The following is a 23,808-nucleotide window of genomic DNA, read 5'->3' as shown; positions in this document are numbered from 1 at the left end:
AGTAAGAGATTTAATATTCCTCGGTAAAAAATATATCTCCTATTATCTAATAGTTCTATTTTCATGTACTTTAAAAATTAATTCAGTTTCACCTGGATATTCGACACTTGAAAAATAACAGTAAGAGGTGGTGTTATTAAATTTTACAGTATTATCTTGCTTTGATTTTTTATGTCATTAATATTAGCTTCTGATTAAATGAGACCGCAACAAAACTAAACATCGAAGTGTTAAGTTAATGAGTTCTAACTCGTCAAGATTGTTTCTTTAGTTGGATACCTTGACTGATAATAATAATTTTAGCCGTTTGTACAACAATACCCCAGAAGTTCAGTCATATTAGGAGACTTAAGTTAGTCCTAACCATATCTATTAAATTAACATTGTTATAATTACGGTAGCAATAAAGGCGTAATGAAGTATACTTCACTTAGGCAACATACAAACAATAAGTTTAACTTCAAGTACTGTAGTATATTTATTCTTCAATGAACGGTGTAACATCATTATAGCCACGTATAAGCATATCTTTTCTTAACCCTGAATAAATATGTCTTGTCACCAATGAAAGTACGATAAACGGCTCTTCAGAGGATTGAGGCACCTGAGAGACATTACTACGACACGTTGCTGTTTAGGTATGAATTAACGCAATTGGACATTAAATATTACCTTCCAAAGTACAGTTAAAATGTACTATTTACGACGGTAATAAATACTAAATTACTTGGATATCTTATTTGTACAAAAATACCTAGAATATTAGCTCTGTAATTAAAATGAAATTTTAAATGTAATACAAAGAAAACAGCATGTTAAATGTGGTGTATCTTACAAAACAACTTCCCATCACTCTTTCAGCCGTGGCAGGTGTTATAAATTCACGGTTAATTTCACATTTTTTTTAGTAAAAGAGTAGTCTAAGACCTGGCAGTGGGTGGTGTTGACTGGTTGCTTTCCGTCTCGTCTAAATTAAGGAATACTACCTCAGATAGCTCTCACGAAGTTTGCGTTAAATTCGACAAACAAACACAACTTTAACTAATCTCTGGTAAATAAACTTAAGTCACCATTAATAAAATAGCAAACAGGCATTATTTACTCAAGCTACAAATTCCGGTTTTGATTCCACCAAATGTAATTGTAGGTAACAGCATGAGTTCAAAATATAGATTTGTAGTTTAAGTAAATAGTGTCTACATTATACCCAGCCTTGTATTCTAACCTTATTTATCATCCCTATTTCCAGGGTTTTCAGTTCCCACCCTTTTATTTATTTTGTGTTATAAACCATCAGCTTATTTGTTTACCTTTTATTTTACAACTGCATTTTCACTTTGCTGGTCATCTTGTTTCTGTATTTTTTTACGATCTCTATTTTCTTTTTTAAATCAACAATTTTAATAATTTTGTTTATAATAAGAATTTATTCATTACATATTCAAGCCGTTTCCAAGCGTGTACTTTGTAAGTATGTTAGAAGTGATCAAAATGTTAAAATGGTAAGCCACAAAAGGGTACTGATTACAAGACTGAGTTGATAATTGTTCTTTTCTATTTCCACAAGAGAAGAGATATTAGCAATATTACCAACATCGTGCACTTGTGGTTATCATTGGAGTTGACCTGAGTTATGTACAGTGTAGACATCAATCTAATAACGATAGTAAATAAAAATATTAAAAATAAGCACAACAACGGATAAAATTTTTCCAGGGTTTTAAAGGGTAATTTGATACATGAGCCTCTTTCCCTTTTGTGGCCATGATCCTGAGGTTTGGAGAATTTTTACCTCTTTCTTTCCCTTTTGGTAGGACTGTGAATAGTGACTATGATTTTGAGGTTTGGAGGATTACTAATATGACACCTATTTTTAAAGGAGTGATAATAATTTCCCCAGAAGGTATGAGAAAGTTAATTACTTTTTTAGTGGGATAATTTCTGGTATCTTACAAAAGAAATTTATAAAATAATTTGTTGAAACAAAAGAAAATCAACATGGATTTTCCAAAAAGGAAATATTGTCTTATTAATCGCATGGCCTGGTGGTTAAGACTCTCTTCTCTGAGGGTTGAGGGTTTTAATCCCCGCCACACCAAACATGTTCGCCCTTTCAGCCGTGGTCAATTCCATTATTCATTGTCAAAAAAGTTAGTGATGAGTGTTGTTGACTAGCTACCTTTCCTTTTGTCTATCACTGCTTAATTAGGAACGCTTTGCGCACAAGTCAAGTAAACAAACAAACAAATCCTTACCAATCTTTAAACTTCTTTTGATAACATTACTTATTATTTGGACGATCGAAAGGGTGTAGATTTGACGTACTGAGATTTTCAAAATGCTCTAGCAGGGTGTCACATAAAGATATTCTCGTCGGTAAGTGTTGGAGAAAGACCAGTTAATTGTATTCTAGAGTGGTTAGATAGCAAAAGACTGTTCTTATTTGAGTCCAGGCAAACTGGATCCTTTTTACTAGTGAAGTGCTTGGCCCAATTTCTTAGTCACATTAATGGTATTGGTAAAAATAATTAGTAGATTAGTCAAGTTTACTGATGACATGAAACCCTTGAGTATTTCCTACTGTGTTGAGGACCAATGTTCAGGTACTTGGAAAATAAGGTGTTATCATAATTTCGATTAGAGATTTGACGTAAATGGATATCCACTCACTATCATCACAGAAGAAAATAATACTGTATAAGTCACGCAACCCATGGAAACGGTTTTTTTAGTTTCTCTTAGTAAAGCCAATACAATTTTAAGATGTATTTATAAACTTATTAATTGCAAGACAAAAAATAAGTAATTATCTCTATACAAATCAGTAATTAGGTGTTTCATTTGGAACTTTGTGTGGAGTTTAAGTTGGTTTCTTTTTCTAAAAAAATGTTTATTAACTTATTGGAAAAGTTTCAGAGGAGAACTTTTAAGATGAATCCGGAAATGGAAGGATAGTGTTATACGAATAAGTTAAGATCCTTTAACTTATCCACTCTCAAGAAAAAATAGGATAATGATGTTTGATTTTTTGTGTTATAACCTCAAGATAATAGGATAGTTCGAGCGACATTTGAGGGTTCGAATTCCCGTCACATCAAACATGCTCGCCCTCTTAACCGTGGTGGAGGCGTTATATGTGGCGGTCAATCCCACTATTCGTTGGTAAAAGAGTAGCCTAAGAGTTGGCGGTAGGTGGTGGTAACTAGCTGCCTCCTTCTAGTCTTACACTGCTAACTTAGGGACGGCTAGAGCATATAGCCTTCCTATAGCTTTGCGCGAAATTCAAACCAAACCAAACCTTCCAACCGTGTAGGTGTTATAATTAAGTGTCAATTTCACTATTCGTGGGCAAAAGAGTAGCCTAAGAGTTGGCGGTGGGTGGTGGTGACTAGCTGCCTTCCCTCTAGTCTTACACTGCTAAATTAGGGACGGCTAGCGCAGATAGCCCTCGTGTTGCTTTTGCTTTGCGCAAAATTGAAAAACAAACAACTCCTTTTGAACAAAGAACTTCCAGTAACCTCACCCATGGCCCTTTCTTTATGAATACATCCATATTTGTGCATTAGTACAAAATAAGTGAAGGTGAAGGAAAACACAAAAGGCACAGTCGGTTTTGTTATTATTCTTGGCCATGGACGTAAAGCTAAGAAAGGTATTGCCCAATTAAGGCATTGTAGGATATGTTTTGAAACGATTCCTTGCAATTTTAAGGACTTAGTGTCCGTTATGTATGTAACGGTCAACTACTCAAGAATGGGACGGGGATCGTTAAACAATTTCTTGTTGCTTAGTTCAGTAGGATTACGCCTGTGTCTTTAATATGCTAATTTGTAAGCGTATTTTTGGCTCCTGTAAAACACCATGTTTCAGAAGTAGATAGTGGCTTGAACATTGATAAATATAATCCAACATGGCAAGTTGTGATTAAAAAGTTTTATTCGTGTTTACTTTATTTTATTTTTAGAATCATAGTTGCTAGATGTTGAGATAAGCATGGTTTGTGTTCCATATTGTCTAATATTTTGTTTAACGGACATGCTACCAAACTGAAGACGAAACAAAAAAATAAAGTCGTCACCAGCAGTAAGAAGTTTCTATAGTTGTCATGCTGAAAATACTGCCCGAGGCGAAAATGTGTTAACGCTTGAAAAAAAAAATCTAAATGGGAGATCGGTAAGTTTACTGATGTACAACGTTAAAATCCGTGGCTCGATTTCCCAAAGTGGTTTTGCTAAAAGAGAAAAAAAAAACAAAGGAAGAAAATACTTACTAGGAACCGAATCAATAAGATATTTGTTTCTACTTTAAAGTTTTTCTCACAAGTTATTAATTTTTGACAGGGATTTGACTAAGAACAAGTTTAGGGACTTACAAGATTCTGAGTTAATATTAAATACTACAGCGGCAGTATAGCGATGATCTTAGTGCACTGAACAAAAGCGGTTTTATTATTCACAATATAGTTCTGTTCTATCAGTTATATGTTCCGTCATAGTCAAAAAATAAACTTTACTTATGAGACAAAAATAATGGTTTTTGCTTATGGGTCTTATGCAAAGTGTTTTGTTACATGTACAGAATTATGTGTTACAATCCTTGGTACCAGCATTAGCATGAAAGAGTAAATAAAATTCGTTACCTTTCAATTATCATTAAAACCCACTTCTTTTTCCCGAGTGTGTTTTCTTATAGCAAAGCCACATCTGCTGTGTCCACCAAGGGAACTCGAGCCTCTGGTTTTAGCGTTGTAAGTCCGAAAACTTACTGCTGTTCCAGCGGGGGGACTCCTTTTCCCGAAACATGACCAGCCAGCGATAGTGGTGAGGTGAAAAGGTCGGATTCCTCTGAAACGTCATATCCCCCTCAGTTAAGAAAAACTAGAGTTAGGACTGCTTTGAAAAATTGTTTTATGTGAATATGACTGTAATTGTGTATTTTAAATATTGTTTCCTAAATTGTTTTATTTTGATCAGTTTCGCTGTAATCTAATGCCATTTTAAAGCCTCCGTGACGTCAGCAATAGCTAGACTGATTATGTATTTGATAAAAATGTTTTAAAAAGTGTCTGCATGTAGCGACAGTGAGTCACACACTGAAAGGTGATATTTTTTGTTAATTATTAATTCGTTAATATTCACTTATTTTTTCTCTATAGTTTACATGGGCTTTCTATCAAGTTTGTTTAGCCATAATACCGACTCCACCGTTTAGAGTTAATGAATACTCATTTCAAAGCGAGATAAGATAAGTGACAGTGGATGGTGGTGTTGTACGAAGACGTTACTAAATTAGTATTGTACTAAGTGTATAACGTGATCAGATGCTTTGTGAACAGCCAGTCAAAGATGTCTCATACTCTCGTTCCCGCTGATTTTTGACACTGCATACGTTCATGTTGAATAACGCCAATTTTACCTTCGAAAACTCGGAAAATTCTTCTCAGATCCAAAATGATCAACAATTCAGATAATGTTTTGTAGTGCAATTATAAATGTTTTAACCTTAATGTGCCCATGAAACTTGGTACATATTCAAAGATCACACTTTACAGAATTATTAACCGAAAATCTCGAAAATGTCCTACCTACTCATTGTAAAAAATGATTCAAAGTGATCCAGAATCCGGATCCGGGTTTGGATCGGACAGTGCCATAGCAGTTTCTCATTTTTGTGTAAAATTTCCGTGTAGTTCGATGTATTAATTTTCGAGATAAGCGCGCGGAAACACAGACAGAAACACATACATACACACATGGACCCGAATGCAATACCCTTGTCATGGGTATCGAAACCCGGTTTATAGTGTTGTAAGCGTTGAATTATATTCAAGTGATCTCATCTGGTAACAAAAATGAATAAAAGATGACTGAAATGGCTGGTATTCGAGAATATAGAAGATAAGCTAGATATGGTTTTAAACTGAATTAAAATAATTTTGAATTACAAGATAGTTTGCAAATGTTGAATTATCAAATAAAACCTTTTGATTGTTTTCAGGCGTTAGCTTTTTTATTTTATATCTGATTATTACCTTAACATTATGTATCAATGTTACATTATTGAAGTATAGGTTTTTTTGAAATTTTAAGTATATTTTGTGAAAGTCTAAGGTAGTAATTTTTGAATTGTGAGTTTATTCTCTGTTGTTTGACAAATTTCAAGTAAATAGTTTTGTTTCTAGAACTATCGGAAAAGAGGGCGCAAGGCTAGGACGCTCGACTCGTTATATCAGGGTCCCAGGCTCGAATCTCCTAATATCAAACATGCTCGCTCTTTCAGCTTTGGACGTTATAATGTGACGGTCAATTCCACTGTACATTGGTAAATGAGTAGCTCAAGAGTTGGCGATGGATAGTAATAACTAGCTGTCTTCCCTCTAGTCTTACACTGCTAAATGAGGAACGGTTAATGCAGATAGCCCTCGTATAGTTTTGCGAAATTTAAAATAAACAAACAAGTGTGAAAACTTCAACAATGGATCAGTGCATTAATTTAAATGTTATAAAATATACCTGGGTTAAATAAGAAAGTCTGTAAATTAGGAATGAAGACTATAATATCAGTGTTATAAAACTAAAGAACCACTTTATATGAAATAACTAAATTCATCAGTCAAAATACTTTTATTGGTATACTGTATTTGTACTTGTTAAAATGTAGTTTTTTTTATGTTTTTCTTTTATTCATAATTTTACCTGTGTCTTCCTCTCTGGGGGGTCAGTGGTTAATTTACACTCTTCTAAGGCCAAAATCCATGCTTTTATTTCCCACGATGGATAGAGTGTAATAGCTCATTGTGTAGCTTTGCGCTAGAAAACAACATGAATTATATATGCAAAAACGGCTCGTTTGGGTTGAGAAAATATTTTACGTGAACATGACGATGACCGAAGAAGGTCGAAACGTTGTTCGCTCTTCTACGTAAAATATTTTCTCAACCCAAACGAGCCGTTTTTGCATATATATTTCTCTACAAGTGGGTTTTCTCGACATCACTGAACAACATGAATTGTAATGTTTATAACCTTATTTATTTCATTAACTGTAGCCGCGTAAGCATCTGGTAGGTGATGCCAGTTGGTTATTCTCCGTCTGATTAGTTCTTTTACGTTATTGGAGGTTATATCTGAAATCTCGGTATCTCTGACCAGGCCGTTTTGTTCCTGTGTTTCTCAGTTTGAAAATACTAAATACTTATAAAGAAGCAATATGGTATTTACGTAAATTGGCGTTCTCTCGTCCTCATCTCGCAACTCAGCCATATCATAGCGTTCCTTATCGTACCCATCTTAATAAGTTACGCTGTTTTACACGTCTAATCTTAACAGCAAAAGTAATTGGTTTTTTAATATCCAAAGCACTTTTCAAAACTATCACATTCTCAACTGTCTGTTCCGTTACATGATCACGAAGTAATTATTATATCGTCATTTTATAAAGTTGGTCATGTTCTTTGCACTCGTATATTTTTCTCTTGCGTAACATGCCTTCCCAGCTTGTTCAGATGAATTTTGCTATAGTTAAAATTGCTAGGTAATCAATCCATGAAATTATCACCTAAACTTTATTCTAATATAATCATATTTACAGAAGATTTCAATGTATCCTCTTCTAAATACTTCTGTTTTTTATTTCCTTGTGCTGATAAATAAGTTGGTGTATTTACAAAAACACCTGATAGTATGTTTCGTTTTCTTTGCAGTCCGATTCTTGTTTCAATATAGACTGACACCATAGGATACAAAGGAAACATGAGATAATCTTTCACGTGGTCTGAAATGCAAATAATTGGTCAATGTGCACATCTGAAACGATTAGTCAATGTGCACATACTCACAAACGAACATCTGGTAGAGGTGGTTTTGTATGTTTACACTTCATAACACTTTGTCTTATTATTGAAGTATCCTCAAAGATCTATTTTCAGTGTACTGTTAGTGTTACGGATTACGTGGTGAGATGTGATGATGGTCATTTTAGTATTCCACACATGTATGAAGTCTGTTAAGCATACAGGTTGTTTAATTTCGTTTATCACCCAGGGGTCTATAGTCTATAGGCTAAGTTTACCAGCATGTTGGCAAACAATGGATGTGGAAGCCAATACGTTCAACATCAGCGTCCAACATGTGAATGTATAGAGGGTAATACAGTCTGTACATTAATGTCTGCAGGCTGTGGAAGCCAGTTTGTCCGTCAATGTTTATTTCTACCATCAACATTCTTCCACCATTACCATGTGCCACGTTTCTCCGTAAAAATGGATTATGAATCTGGTTTTTGAGTTTTCTACAAAATGGCGTTGGTCCTTTAACTAGCACCAGAATGACGTTAAACTGATTCTGGGAAAATAATATTGTTCTATTTAATGGATCAGTGCATGCTTGTAAAGCCTGCTTATAACTGTTTATACATTGTGGCTACGAACATCTGACTTGGTATCACAAGAGGTATGTCTACTTCAAGCGGGTTTATCGCCATCATGAGGTATATCTACAGTTACGACAACCGATATCGATAGATAATGGTCATTTGTTTAGGTTATGAGTGAAGGCCTGCCTTATTCAGGTGAATGTCCGAGCAACTGTGCCATTAGTGTGAAAGTCATTCTGTAATCTGCTATCAAAACTCTGATGCTTTCATATATGGTATGGTATAATGCAGATACCATGTAACGGTACTCTGAATCCAAGGATTTGTAATTCAATTCCTTTTTCTGTAGGATTGTGCTTCGCACTTGTTGATGCTCCTCACTGACACAATGACATGTCTGCAAACTCACAACTCTGAAAACCAGGTTTCGATTCCCGTGGTGGGTAAAGCAGAGATAGCCCTTTGTGTAGATTTGTGCTTAATAACAAACAACAAATTTAATTTTCTTTTTTAATATTTTAGCGGCTCTATGTGCTACTCCAATAATTAATTGTATTAGCAGCGTTTTTACTAAAAAATGATCTAATTTACCTTATGCTCGAGCTTCGAAATTCTATAAAACTTCATAACGGGTTTCCAACAAAAGTTAAGGATCCTACAAAATTACTTCTTGAAACTGAATTTTAGGAAAACGGTTTAAATATCATAATGCAAATCGTAAATTTTGCCACTTTTTCAATGAGTCTATACAAGTGAAAACACAGGTTACTTCATTAAAAAGTCTCCCGCTGGGACAGCGGTAAGTCTTCGGATTTACAACACTAAAATCAGGGGCTCAATTCCCCTCAGTGGAAACAGCAGACAGCCCGATGTGTCTTTCTTATAATAAAACACACATACACATACCGTTAAAAATACAGAATTTATTACGTCCCCATATCTCCTAGACTCGAGAAAAAAAATTCACTCTTTACCCCTCATACTAGAAACAGTCTGAGATATTTGTCCCTCAGTGGCTTAGCGGTAAATCTGAAGGCTTATAACGCTAAAACTTTAATTTAAGATACCTCTGGTGGGTACAGAAGAGACAGACTTTTTGGCATTTCTATACAATCTAACATATATTTTACGTTTTACCCCTCCATTCCAAAGGTATTATTATTACATCTATTTTCTGATAGTATTCGTCTAACTCTGTAACTTTCCAACTTCAGTTGCATTATTAATTTTGCTTTCATACAACTCATACATTTCTGAGTCATCAGGTGGAACATAACAAACAAATAACAAGCTATCTTCACCCACCAAGAAGTTTTATTTTATGCACGCACATACTGATGTTTATTAAAGTAGATATAACACAACGCTACGTTTATATACATCATCAGTTATGCCTCGTGTCCCAAAAATATCTTGCATATTTAATGTTTCTATTTTTTATTGAATAATTATTTAATTAGATTCCTTAGTTTAATAGAAGTTATTATATGTAAAGTATTGGTTCCTACGTTTTAACATATTTAGGTCTTTTCTCATATCTCGGTCTTCTTGCATTATATTTCCCGTCTTTTAATTTGTTACATTTGTTTTCTTTCTTTATCATCATCAACAGCAGATACAACATTTTTTTTTTGGACGGAATGTGTAGAGTGGAGGTGGAATAAGCTTATCCTCCATATTTTTCTTTTAACCTTCATATAAGAAAATAACTTTGTGTTGTCTATTTCTGATTCTCTAAATGTGGATAGAAACAGGTTTGCTTGTTTTCGTTTCGAACATTCCCGTAAAGTTACACATAAGCTACATGTGCTAGCTGTGTCTGATTTTGAACTGAGAGGCTAGAGGGAGTTCACTAGTCAATAGCACTCACAGTCAATTGGTGGACTACTAACAAGACACTTACCAGCAAGTAAATTTCTTTTAATTCACTTTGAGAGAGCTGATTCAGCATGTCTCGTACATTGAAGCAAACGGCTCTGTTCCTTTAGGTCTCTAAAAAATAACATATTCTTATTCTTCTTAGATAAATCATTTTAAACTCCGTCTACTGTTACCTGGTGGATCAGTTAGAATAAGGAGTTCGTGTCCCCGCAGATAACCAAAGTGGCTTTTCTTTGAAAGAAACACTTCATTTACATTTCTCTCTGGGGAAATGTAAATACTGAGTTTGGAATATATCACAATCATAATTAATCATATTGTAGAGAGAGATATGGATGTTTAATTCGCTAGGCTTCCCAGAGGTTAACGGTCAAACGAACACTCAATATAAATTTTCTATGTTGTCTAGATGACAGCTAAGTAGATAAACAAACGTAGCTGTACAAGTGGAAAAAAAGTTTGATAAATGAAGTTTGTTCAGCACAGTAATTAGTTATGTTGGAGTAAATTTTCCTTTTCAGGCGTAGCAAACACATTGTTGTACTTACAGATTTCGGTAATCTCTTAGTACGTGTACCTGAACTCGTGTTCATTCATCTTCAGGTTCTACTCCATTCTCTAAGGTTTGTCTTTTATTCGCTTAAGCGAAACCACCTGGAGTGGTTGGTCCTCAACATCACGTAAGACGTGCACGTGGAACGCGATCACGAAATGCTTTCAACTAGTGCGGCGGCAACTTAGAGTGAACGTAAAAATGGCAGGAATAGGTGTTTCTACTAGAAACAGGAAAAGTGAAACCAAGAAGGTAACAGTCACACTTTTAATGTTTTCTAAATCACGTACTTTATTATAGACACGGTAAAAATGAAACCAAGAATTTAATAGTCACAATTTTTAATATTTTTCAAATCAGGTACTTAATTCTAGACACAGTAAAAGAGAAACATGGAAGGTAACAATAATTTTTTAAGTTTTTTAAACCAGGTACTCAATTCTATACCCAAGAAAGTGAAACTTAGAAGATAATAATAATAGTTATTGATGTTTTTCAAATTAGGTACTCAATTTACGAAATATTTTGTATCTTTTTGTACACAAATATATTTTAAGATTCAATTTGTAATACTTCTGAAGAAAAAAGCGGCATCTAGATATTTTTTTGAAGACATGTTTAAAGAGAGCATTATTTACATAGATTTGCAAACCTCTTCTTGAAAGACAGCGAAGAGCTAGGATTAACCGCTATTTGGCTGAGCTCAAAACCCTAGTTTTGGATACTGGAAAAACGAGATCCGAGGTAACGTGTGATGTCTTTGTATTTCTTCTTTTAATTTAGTACAATTCAGAACAAAAGAAATTTTATGTCATAATTGTTCACTAAACAAAGTGCGGTTGTATTGAATCCCCATGTACCGGCTAACGTATTTTACTTTTCTAAACAAGATTTATGTATCTTGTGCTAACGTTCACATTTTTTATATTCAAGATTGCGTGCAATACTTGTTTGACCTAAAATTTCATTATATATAAATATATATATACTTTAAATAAGGAACTAAATAAGTAACTTTGAATTTAAATATCTTCTCATGGATGGGAAATAATAATTTCCTAAATGTTTGGAACATTTTTCATAAATTATCTATGATTCAACTGCCTAAGACCCCGTTAGTACAGTAAAAACAAAACATGCTGTACAGCTTGGATTAACCGGCTTCTGTTATTGAATAGCCGAGTCCTGTTTATGGAGTAACGAGATCTTGTTCTTGGACTAGCTGGGTCCTGTTTTTGGATTAACAAGTTCCCTTGAAGATCATACTATGACACTCTTTATTTTAAATATTACAATATTGGTTTAGAGCCTTTCTAACTGTTGAACGCGATATGAATAGGTCCTTTTTTGGAAAATATCCTTCACTTAATGTTGTATATAATATATTTGTGTAGCAGGATAATACACACACACATTTATTTCTGTGTAAAAATTTTTCGCCGTTGTATTTTTTTTAAAGTCTGCCATCTTTATTGGATAATAGATAGAAGAAGCGACCGTTATTTTCAAACTTGGCGCCTTCTTGCCATTCACAATGAATACCGGAAGTCGCCGTGTAAATGTTATTGACGTACTTCGTTCAATTGCGAGCCAACGCGTATAGCATTTTTTTTTTTTTAAATCTTGCGTTGAGACATGTGCACTTTCCCCGTAGGAATGCATAATAATCGTTAGAAGGAATTCTTCGGGTGCACCTCTGTTTATCACGTGCCTTTGATCCGTTTCTGTCTCACAAAGCACCCTTGCTCGCGAAACAGCCATTCTTTCGTTGGGGTTTACGAAACACGCAGCGCTAGGCACGTGTCAACCTTTGGGTGGATTTTCCAACAAGGTGTGCATCGGCAAAAGGAACCTTTCAAAAGCATTTTTTTTTTTACCCATTTGAAAGCATCAGCTGTTATTCTACCTCGCTCCCATGCAACCTGGGGAAAAAATCTTTATACTTTAGGTGGCCACATGATTCTGTAGAAAGACAGCATTATTTATTGTAAGTACAGATGGTGGTGGCTCGGTTTGATACATTGGTTTGAGTTTTTACAGATACGAAGTATCAGACACGATCCCCGAGACAATAAGTTTCACGAACAGGCCACGTAGAACACAAACAGCAAAAAATTAAAGCGAAGATGTGTAAATATTGCGCATGTTGAAGAAACACATTCTCTGTTGTTTAAAACAAATGAATAAGTTATTAGTTCTACAATTGACGTGTTGTCAGATATTATATCTAGTGCTGGGATTTAGGATGTTATGGCACTAAAATTACTATAGCATGGAATTACCAGCTAGTATTAATAAGGGCGTGGGGTTGGCCCTGTGTAGAAATTCGGAGCAGGAGAACCAGGCTCGAATCCGTTCGATGCCACAAAATATTGCCCACTGTATGATAATCTATTCCTGAGCGTAGACGGTGGGTGGTAGCATAGTCAGTAGTTCAAACCGGCGGCAGTTACCCTTAGCAGATTTACCGTAGATATAAATACAGCTACCTTTATCGTAAAATTATTGTTCTTAAGATTGTAATTGTTTGTAAAATATTCCTTAGTAAATTGATGTTTCACATGGATAATATCGTACTTCTGGTAACAGGAAAAACATCAGTGTAAGCTAGAAAAAGCAGACATCTTGGAGCTGACGGTACAACATTTACACAGAGTGCAAAATCAAGACACAGCTAGTATGTATAGACTTTGGTAATTGTAAGTTGTAAGTCAGTAAGTTAGTATTTTCATTAACATCTTCATTATAAGTTGGAAGTCAATAAATTAGTAATTTCATCAACATATTCGTTATTATATGCATATAATAAAAATAAAAGGTTGGGAATTGAAAAAAAAATGTAAATAGAGATCGTAAAAAAATAAACTAACAAGGCTACATATACTATTGACATTATTTACTCAAACTACAAACTCCTATTTTGAACCCATGCTGTTACCTACAATTGCATTAGGTGGAGTTAAAACAGGGACTTGAAGTTTGAATAAATGAAGTCTACAGTATCTTCAGCTCACTTTTTATGATCACTATTTGCAGGTTTTCAAATTCACTATTTTTTATTCATTTTGTTTGCTAACTTTGATTATGCTTGATTATGGGTAAAGGATTGCCTGATATGGTAGCTACCTTCATACATTGTAATGATAATAAACATACCTAGTAGCTAGATGATATGGTTCATGATGAGTTATTGTAGTTATTGACAACTTGATCGCATTAAATGTAAAATGTTAAACTGGAGCTGTAGGTTGTCATGGAGAACTGTTTGAGAATATGGTGTACATGTATAGTTACCGAGTAACTAAATTATCTATATATAATACATACTATGAGGCAACTATACGCCTAGATTAAGACATAACCCACACTAAGTGCATAAAAATGTTGCAAGTAAAAAAGCAGCCTTTTCAAATAAAACGTATTCGTCAAAGATATCACTTTAAATACATGTGCATTTTTTAAAATTATTATTCTAAGAAGGTGTATTCTAAAATTAAATACAGGGTGTTCGGAAAGTCACTGTGCAGTTTTGTAATCATATTTTATTCAGTCTATTTCAAGCCAGCAACTGATAGCAGTGTTTAGAAACAAAATAAGAAGGATCCAGGTCTGTATTGATGCCAACGGGGGTCACTTTCAACATTGTTTATAAATGTCATTCATATTTACCTCCTGTATTCTATATTTAAACATGTCTGTTAATAAATATATAAGTGCACAGTGACTTTCCGAACACCCTGTATTGAATATTTTTAACCCCTTAACATCATACATAATATAGGGGTTGGGTCCCTAAAGACAACAGTTGTATAGTATACAAAGTATTGAGTATCTACATGTTATGGTCATCTAATCTCATATATTTTTGGTTGGCAATTCCTATTTCAACTTGAACTTTAATTTTTTGAAAAGAACTCCTGATATTTACAAAAAAAAGGTAACTTCAAAGGATAATATTAACACCATTTACACTAGAATAATGATATTTTTTTAGTTTATGTAAAATACTAAGAAAACTCGACTTTTAAAAATCGGTATAATCTTAACAGCACCTTATCAGGTGTTCTACAAATGCTTTCAGTACAAAATACCAAGTCGGTTTTGTTGCAGGTATAAAGACGATAATAAGAGTAATAATAAAACAAATTCCTAACACGTCTTTCTGAGTGGATTTTTTTTTCCTTATAAGTTTAACATGCATTTTTTGTGCGTTTTTATATGAGTACAGCCTTAGTAGTCAATAGTTAAGGTTTTAAAGTATTTCCATCAACGCTCTCATTATTAGTTGTAAATAAGTAGGTTAATGTTTTCATAAATCTTATTATAAGTTGTAAATCAGTAAGTTAGTATTTTTACCAACATTTTTATTATTAGTTCTAAATTAGTAAGTTAGTATTTCTACCAATATCTTTATTATTACTTGTAAATTAGTAAGCTAGTATCTTCACCAAGATTTTCATTATTGATTGTAAATCAGTATGTTGGTATTTTCACCAACATCTTACATTATTAGTTATAAATTAGTATTTTCATCATCATCCACATCATTAGTTTTAAATCAGGAAGTTGGTACTTTCACCATCATCTATATTATTAGTTGTAAATTAGTATTTTCTCAACATCTTCATCATTAGTTATAAATTAGTATTTTCATCATCATCCACATTATTAGTTTTAAATCAGGAAGTTGGTACTTTCACCACCATTTATATTATTAGTTGTAAATCAGTAATTTAGTATTTTCACCAACATTTTCATTACTAGTTGTGAATTAGTATTTTTGCCGTCATCTACATTATTAGTTGTAATTTAGTGAGCTTGTTTCTTCACCAACCTTTTCGTTATTATTTGTGATTTAGTACTTCCAATATCATCTACATTATTAGGTTAAATTACTAGGCTAGAATTTTCACCAACATTTACATTGCAAGTTGTAAATCAGTAAGTTAGTATTTTCACCACCATCTTTATTATTAGATCTAAATTAGTAAGTTAGTATTTATATCAACATTTTTATTATTAGTTGTAAGCTAGTACTTTCACCAATATTTTTATTATTAGCGAAAATCAATAAGTTGGTATTTTCACAAACATTTTCATTATTTGTTGTTAATCAGTGAGTTAGTATCATCAACAACATCTTCAATATTACTTGAAAATCAGTGAGTTATTATTTTTACTAACATTTTCATTATTATTTGTAAATTACTATTCTCTCCAACCTCTTCATCACCTGCAATATTAGTTTTCAAACAGTTTTTAATAACCTTTATTATTATTTCTCAATCAGTAAGTTAGTATTTTCACCAACATCTTCATTATTAGTTGAAAATCAGTGAGTTATTATTTTTACTATCATCTGCATTATTAGTTTTTAATCAGGAAGTTGTATTTTCACCAACATCTTCATTATTATTTCTAAATCAGTAAGTTAGTATTTTCACTAACATCTTCATTATTAGTTGAAAATCAGTTAGTTAGTATTTCCACCATCATCTGCAAGATTATTCGTAAATTAGTATTTTCTCCAACCTCTTCTTCATTAGTTGTAAATTAGTATTTTCACCATGATCTATATGTTTAGTTTCATATCAGGAAGTTATATTTTAACCAACGTCTTCATTATTATTTGTAAATCATTAAGGTAGCATTTTCACCAACATCTGATTATCGGTTTTAAAGCAGTAAGATAGTATTTTCACCAACATCTACATTAGTTGGAAATCAGTAAGTTGGTATTTTCAGCAAATTCTTTATTATTAATTTTTAAATTGGTATTTTTCCAACATCTTCATTAATAGTTGTAAATCAGTAACTTGGTATTTTCACCAACACCTTCATTATTAGTTGTAAATGAGAAAGTTAGTAAATTCTCCAGTATATTTATTATTAATTGTAAATTAGTAATTCACTATTTTAATTAGAATCTCTAATTATTAGTTGTTAATCAGAAGTTAGTATTTTCACCAACATCTTCATTATTAGTTTTGAATCAGTAAATTGGTTCTTTCAACAACATCTATTTTATTAGTTGAAAGTTAGTAAGTTAGTATTTTCTTCAACGTCTTCATTATTAGTTGTAAATTAGTAAGTTTTCATTTTGACCAATATTTTCATTACTACTTGTAAATTAGTAATTTAGTGTTTTCACCAACATCTTCATTATTACTTGTAAATTAGCATGCTCGCTAACATCTTTATTAGTTAGTTAGTATTGTCACAAGCATCTAAATTATTATTTGTAAATCAGTAAGCTGGTATTTTCACCAATATCTTCATTATTAGTTGAGAAACAGTAATTTGGTATTTTGACTAATATCTTCATTATGAGTTGTAAATTTGTAATTTAGTATTTTGACCAACATATGCATAATTAGCTGAAAATCAGTAAGTTAGTATTTTCACTAACATCTTCATTATTAGTTGAAAATCAATAATTTGGTATTTTAACCCATCTTCATTTCCAGTTGTAAATTAGTATTTTCACCCTCATCAACATTTTTATTTGTAAGTTATAATTTATTATTTTCACCAACATCTTCACCAACTACCTTATTAGTTGTAAATAAGTAAATTAGTATTTTCACCAACAACTACATTATTAGTTGTAAATTAGTTAGTTAGTATTGTCACAAGCATATACATTATTAGTTGTAAATTATAATTTGGTATTTCCACCAACATCTCCATTATTAGTTGTAAATTATAATTTATTATTTTCACCAACATCTTCATTATTACTTGTAAATTAGTATGCTCACTAACATCTTTATTAGTAGTTGTAAATCAGTAACTGCTTATTTTCCCATCTTTAATATTTTTGTAAATCAGTGAGTTGGTATTTTAAACATTATCTTCATTATTATTTGTAATTTAGTGTTTTAACCACCTTCTACATTATTAGTTGTAAATTAGTATTTTTGCCACCATCAACATTATTTTAAATTAGTAAGCTCGTATTTTCATTATCATCACCATTGTTAGTTGTAAATTAGTAAGTTAGTATTTTCAACAACATTTTTTTATTATCTGTAAATCAGTAAGTTAGTATTTTCAACATCTTTTTATCATCTGTAAATCAGTAAGTTAGTATTTTCTCAGACATCTTCATTATAAGTTGTAAATTAGTATTCTCACCATCATTTAGATTATGAATTATAAATTAGTAAACTTGTATTTTCATCATCATCTCCATTGTTAGTTGTAAATCAGTAAGTTGATATTTTCATCAACATCTTCATTACTAGTTGTAAGTTAGTAATTCTGCCATCATGAACCTAATAAGTTGTAAATTAGTAAGCTTGTATTTTCACCAACATATTCATTATTAGTTGAAAATCAGTGAGTTAGTGTTTTCACCAACACCTTCATTATTATTTGTAAATTAGTAAGTTAGTACTTTCATCAACATCTTCATTATTACTTGTTATACAGTATGTTAGTATTTTCACCATCATCTTCATTAATAGTTATAAATCATTAAGTTGGTATTTTTACGAACATCTTCATTATTAGTTGAAAATCAGTAACTAGGTATTTTCATCAGTATCTTCATTATTCGTTCTGAATTAGTAAATTAGTATATTCACGAACATCTACATTATTAGTTGTAAATAGGTACGTTAGTATTTTCACCAACATCTTTATTATTACTTGAAAATTAGTATGCTCACCAACATCTTTATTAGTAGTTGTAAATCAGTAACTGCGAATTTTTACAATATCTCTATTATTTGTTGTAAATCAGAGAGTTGGTATTTTAAACAATATATTCATTATTATTTGTTAATTGGAAATTTAGATATTTAACCACCATCTACATTATTAGTTCTAAATGAGGAAGTTGTATTTTCATCAACATTTTCATTATTAGTTGTAAATGAATAAGTTAGTATTTTCATTACTAATTGTAAATTAGTATTTTCGCCACCATCAACATTATTAGTTGTAAATTAGTGAGCTCGTATTTTCATCATCATCACCATTGTTAGTTGTAAATCAGTAAGTTAGTATTTTCACCAACATCTTCATTATTAGTTGTAAATTAGTATTCTCACCATCATTTAGATTATTATTTGGAAATTAGTAAACTTGTATTTTCATAATAATCTCCATTGTTAGTTGTAAATCAGTAAGTAGGTATTTTCACCATCTTCATTATTAGTCGAAAAACAGTACTAGGTATTGTCACCAACCAACTCATTACTATTTGTAAATTAGTATTTTCGCCACCATCAACATCATTAGTTGTAAATTAGTAAGTTCGTGTTTTCATCATGGTCTCCATTGTTAGTTGTAAATCAGTAAGTTAGCATTTTTACCAACATCTTCATTATTAGTTGTAAATTATTATTTTAACCACCATTTACATTATTACTTGTAAATTAGTAAGCTAGTATTTTGAGACCAATATGTTCATCATTAGTTGTAAATTAGTATTTTCACCATCATCTACATTATTTGTTTTAAATCAGTAAGTTGCTATTTTCACCAACATCTTCATTATTAGTTGTAAATGAGTAAGTCAGTATTTACACTAACATCTTCATTACTAATTGTAAATTATAATTTTCGTGATCATCATTCTTATTAGTTGTAAATTAGTAAGCTCGTATTTTTACCATCATCTTCATTATTAGTTGTAAATTAGTAAGCTCGTATTTTTACCATCATCTTCATTATTAGTTGTAAATTAGTATTTTTTCCAGCATTTTCATTATTAGTTGTAAATTAGTATTTTCATCATTAGTTATAAATTAGTATTTTCACAATCATCTATAGAATTAGTTTTAAATCAGGACGTTATATTATCACCAACATCTTCATTTTTAGTGGTAAATAAGTAAGTTAATATTTTCACTAATATTCACGTGTGTTGTAACGCAGATCTTATTCTATGAATTATGTTGTTAGTGAGTTTAAGTTTTTGTTCTATATATTGTTTTTGTGAGAGACCTAAAATTCATAGGAACAAAACTATTTAACTTTAGGAGAGCTTTTACACTCATAAAATAGAACATTTTTTGTTATTTTTTAGTCAGAAATTAATATATAATTAATTTGTTGGTCTATTGAAATTCTATGGTTTTGATATAATCACTGTGATCATGATGTATTTCTGGGATCAGATATTGAATTTTATTAATAATTTTTAACTACTGGATAATCGTATTGATATTACTTACAATATTAGATTTATGCTTTTTAAGTTGTAGATGTTACATTTCATGTAAGTTTGAGGTATGAAAAGAATTACTCTGTTGTAGTTAGAAGCACGTGGTTCTATTATTAGATAAAACGTTTTTTTTCATATTTTTTTGTCTAATGCTGCACAATAAAGGAAACTTTTCGGTCGAATTAGACAGAAAACGTGTTACGCCATTAATCAAAGTCGAAATATGGTTTACGCTAGTTTTACATTGTACAAACTAAGACGACATCACGTTCATTTTAAACGAAGTCTCTTCATTTAAATTCATATAAAATTTTGTTTTTTTGACGTCTCTTCTGCGTGTTACTTTCTAAACTAAGGATCGCTACACATGGTAAAACTACTTCTATTTTCCAGAATGTTTTGAAGAAGTAGAACGTTCAACGAAGAACAAGTTCCAATCAGGATATGCAGAGTGTGTTAAAGACGTAACCAGTTTCGTATCCAGCTTGGAAGGAGTGAGTTTTGACCTGATGTCCAGAATAACTGATCACATGAATAAATGCCTGTCCTCTTTTAGCGGTGATGAGGGAATGACGTCATCGAATGTCAGCAGTACTGTTCCAGATTTATCGGCAAGTTCAATCCGCAAAGAAGATTCAATTTCTTCCTTAGGTATTGATTGTTCTTCTTCTGATGTTTTCAATAACAATGTAACTCTGCCTCTAGAAAAATCACAACCGATCCTTTCAGGAAACAGAAGACCTTCCATATTCACTCTTGACGACAGGGTGCTACCTGTTGACCAACCATGTTGTTCAAGTACTCCTCTTAACCTCGCTTTCAGACCTCTTGAAGAAGAACAGCAACTAGGTTCTTCGGTAATAAAACTGGATGATACTTGTAACTGTGATTCAGGTTTTGCGTCACATCCGGAGCTGTCTCAAAGTTCCTCTTTCACTGACAGAAGTACTTCAAACCGTTTCAGTGTTATAAGAAGAGCGTCGTCATCAACAGTTGTCATGAGCGACGTTTGGAGGCCATGGTAACCAACAGCCGAACAGTGACCACGTGACGATGGTACTGATTTCTTCAATCTTTGATGTGGGAAAATCATGGGTCATCTAACTGATGCGTTATTGGTGTCGACTGATGTACAATTTTTGTACATATGGTTTTGTGAAAAAAAACATATATCCAACAACCAATTCGCATTCGTTGCAATTTATGTGAGAAGCCGATAGTGTTTTGGTTTTATTTACACAGGGAAATATAAAAATTAGTTGATATTTTTTGTAGTTGTGCGTATATCCTTTTAGTTTTCACGAAGCAAAACTTCTGAATACATCTGGCATTCACCCGTGCATGAAAAAAGAGTTCAAATAAATAAAAAAATATTTTATTTTATTTTTAGTTGACTGTTTTCTTTAAATGCCAGAGACGTAAATAATAAATCGTTGTAATAACTGACGCGTGAAAATCGCACAGCCGGTGATGGCGGAATATTTACTCTGCGCGTAATGTTTGATGAAACTGGTGCCAGGTGTATTGAAAAGTTTGGTGTTATCTGTTCTTCATAGGAGAAAGTCATCCATTTGGGAATTGAACGTGTCTGTACGATAAAAGTTCGCCCTGAAATAAAGTACTGATTATGTTCAAGCAGTGACTTTGACAACAGTCATGTGCTAGGGAATATGCCCTATACTCTAAGATTTTCACCATTTTTATTTGAAACTAAGCAAGTGCTTAAATATTTGTTAAAACAGATTAATGGAGTAAGTCCAGATACGATGTTTATGTCATTTTAGTCCACGCAAGTTATACTCAACTTTAACAGAGGGTTGAAAATACTGACCGGACTGTTTATAAACATATACTGTCCTCACAATGACTTGTCAACACTTTAACTAAATAGAACATTGACTAGCCAGAAACCTTTACTGGATTACTTTCGAACGGAAGAGTTTCATAAGCACCTGTATATATACTTATATCCTTATTCATTTTCAATATATATTCTTTCATCGAGTATTTTGTCTGCTTTCTTATATCTAGACGTTGTATTATCAAGATTACATGTACTTATATATATTATGTATGTGTTCAAATGAAACGTTTATGTTCTTTCTTTTTATGTGTAACGTTTCTCAATGTCTCTTCTTTATAGTGTCTAACCAATTTTACATCATTTGTAAATATATTCATGTGGCTACAACAGACTTTTTAATTCATCAGATTTCGTTTCTATAATTCATAGGACACGTAAATATTTTTTTTTAGTTTCTGAATGTTTATTTTTTGAGGTTCAGTCTCTGTTTAGATGTCGAATACGAGTATTTTAAACTATAGAAGCAAACAAAATGTATGCTAAAGTACAACACGTAAACATAATGAGGTACATACTAATAATTTAAAATGTGAGAAGGTTTCATGAAGCATGAGGAAATTACAGTAGAAGAAGAAGTAATTAAAAAAATATACAACCAAGAATTTAGTAACAAACTTAACTGAATTTGTATTGAGAAATGCCCGAATAATCAAGAATTTCCATGTTTCAAAAATTACTTATTACTCTAAACCTGTCCAACAATCGTGGCAGAATGTATGGCAGCAGCATAAAGTCCAATATCTCCCATAGAGAAGGGGTAAATGAATTTCATAGTGTATTAAAAAATTGACAATAGTCACAAAACTAAGTCACATTTTTAGCGTAAATATAACCGAATTTTTTTAAAGCTTCATTTTAATATTAAAAAACACTAACTGTACCATGTATATTGCAATTTATTTTTATGATTTTTCTTTGATAGAGTTGTAACTCCATACGCTTAATCTGTTATTCTGTAAACGTTAAGATCAGTGTCTCCAATCCTGTTGTGCGGTGGGGACCCTTAGGAGAGGAGGCTTTACGTAAGGAGAGAGAACACGAGATATATTAAAGCAGTCTTGAAGTAAACCAACCGCTTTAAGATAGGAGATAACGGGGGTAAGAAATTTGGATACACTTTTGACTTGTATTTTCTCCCTTGTTTACATTGCTGGAATCAGCAAGGACAAACAAGCAAAAGAGTTTTGAGAATATGTTGACGAACGACTTTACATCTCTAGAGAATAATATTATTAGTAATCGTTTGTTGTGAAAAATGTCATTCACAATTGTGGAAGATGGGAAAAAAAATGTGAGTTTAGGTTGGATGTTAAGTGGGTTTGAGTTGCCAGTTTTCTTCAAAACAACGATGTGTTCAGAAACATTTGTATTTTTTGCATTTTAAGTGGGCCTGGCATGGCCTAGCGCGTAAGGCGTGCGACTCGTAATCCGAGGGTCGCGGGTTCGCGCCCGCATCGCGCCAAACATGCTCGCCCTCCCAGCCGTTGGGGCGTTATAATGTGACGGTCAATCCCACTATTCGTTGGTAAAAGAGTAGCCCAAGAGTTGGCGGTGGGTAGTGATGACTAGCTGCCTTCCCTCTAGTCTTACACTGCTAAATTAGGGACGGCTAGCACAGATAGCCCTCGAGTAGCTTTGTGCGAAATTCCAAAACAAACAAACGAAACAAGCATTTTAAGTAATGCGCAAGACGACAATAAGTATAGATATGGACTGAAACAATTATTGTTCTATTGTTTATGTTCTTGGTTTCTAACATTAGAGTTATTTTTCATGTTATTGATTCTCGACATGAGAATGATTGTTCGTATTCTTGATTCCTGATATTAGAATGATTGTTCATGCTCATAATTCCTGACATCAGAATTATTATTCATGTTCTTGTCTTAAGTGGTGGTCTGACCTCTTCTGTTGTTTCAAAAGTACAGTACAATAAGATGTTGTTCATCTTCACTGTCTCAG

The 23,808-nt window shown here is 32.4% G+C and overlaps 1 protein-coding gene across 2 annotated transcripts in view; it reads left to right on the top strand.

Moving 5' to 3' along the window:
- LOC143237121 (uncharacterized) overlaps positions 1 to 22,087 on the top strand; it is a 62,220-nt gene extending 40,133 nt beyond the window's left edge. Inside the window, exons 3-6 of one of the 2 annotated variants that reach the window (XM_076476011.1) lie at positions 10,858 to 11,059; positions 11,450 to 11,551; positions 13,397 to 13,484; positions 20,376 to 22,087. In XM_076476011.1, coding sequence (XP_076332126.1) covers positions 11,009 to 11,059; positions 11,450 to 11,551; positions 13,397 to 13,484; positions 20,376 to 21,007 — 873 coding nt within the window. In that variant the 5' untranslated portion in view covers positions 10,858 to 11,008 and the 3' untranslated portion in view covers positions 21,008 to 22,087. Of the gene's footprint in view, positions 1 to 9,984; positions 11,060 to 11,449; positions 11,552 to 13,396; positions 13,485 to 20,375 lie in introns of those variants that run through there. The other variant, XM_076476012.1, reaches the window with a different exon arrangement.
- The last annotated feature ends 1,721 nt before the right edge of the window (positions 22,088 to 23,808 follow it).

The sequence above is a fragment of the Tachypleus tridentatus genome, chromosome 13 (assembly GCF_004210375.1).
Source record: "Tachypleus tridentatus isolate NWPU-2018 chromosome 13, ASM421037v1, whole genome shotgun sequence".
NCBI classification, from domain to species: domain Eukaryota; kingdom Metazoa; phylum Arthropoda; class Merostomata; order Xiphosura; family Limulidae; genus Tachypleus; species Tachypleus tridentatus.
This window is presented reverse-complemented; position numbering and strand designations above follow the sequence as displayed.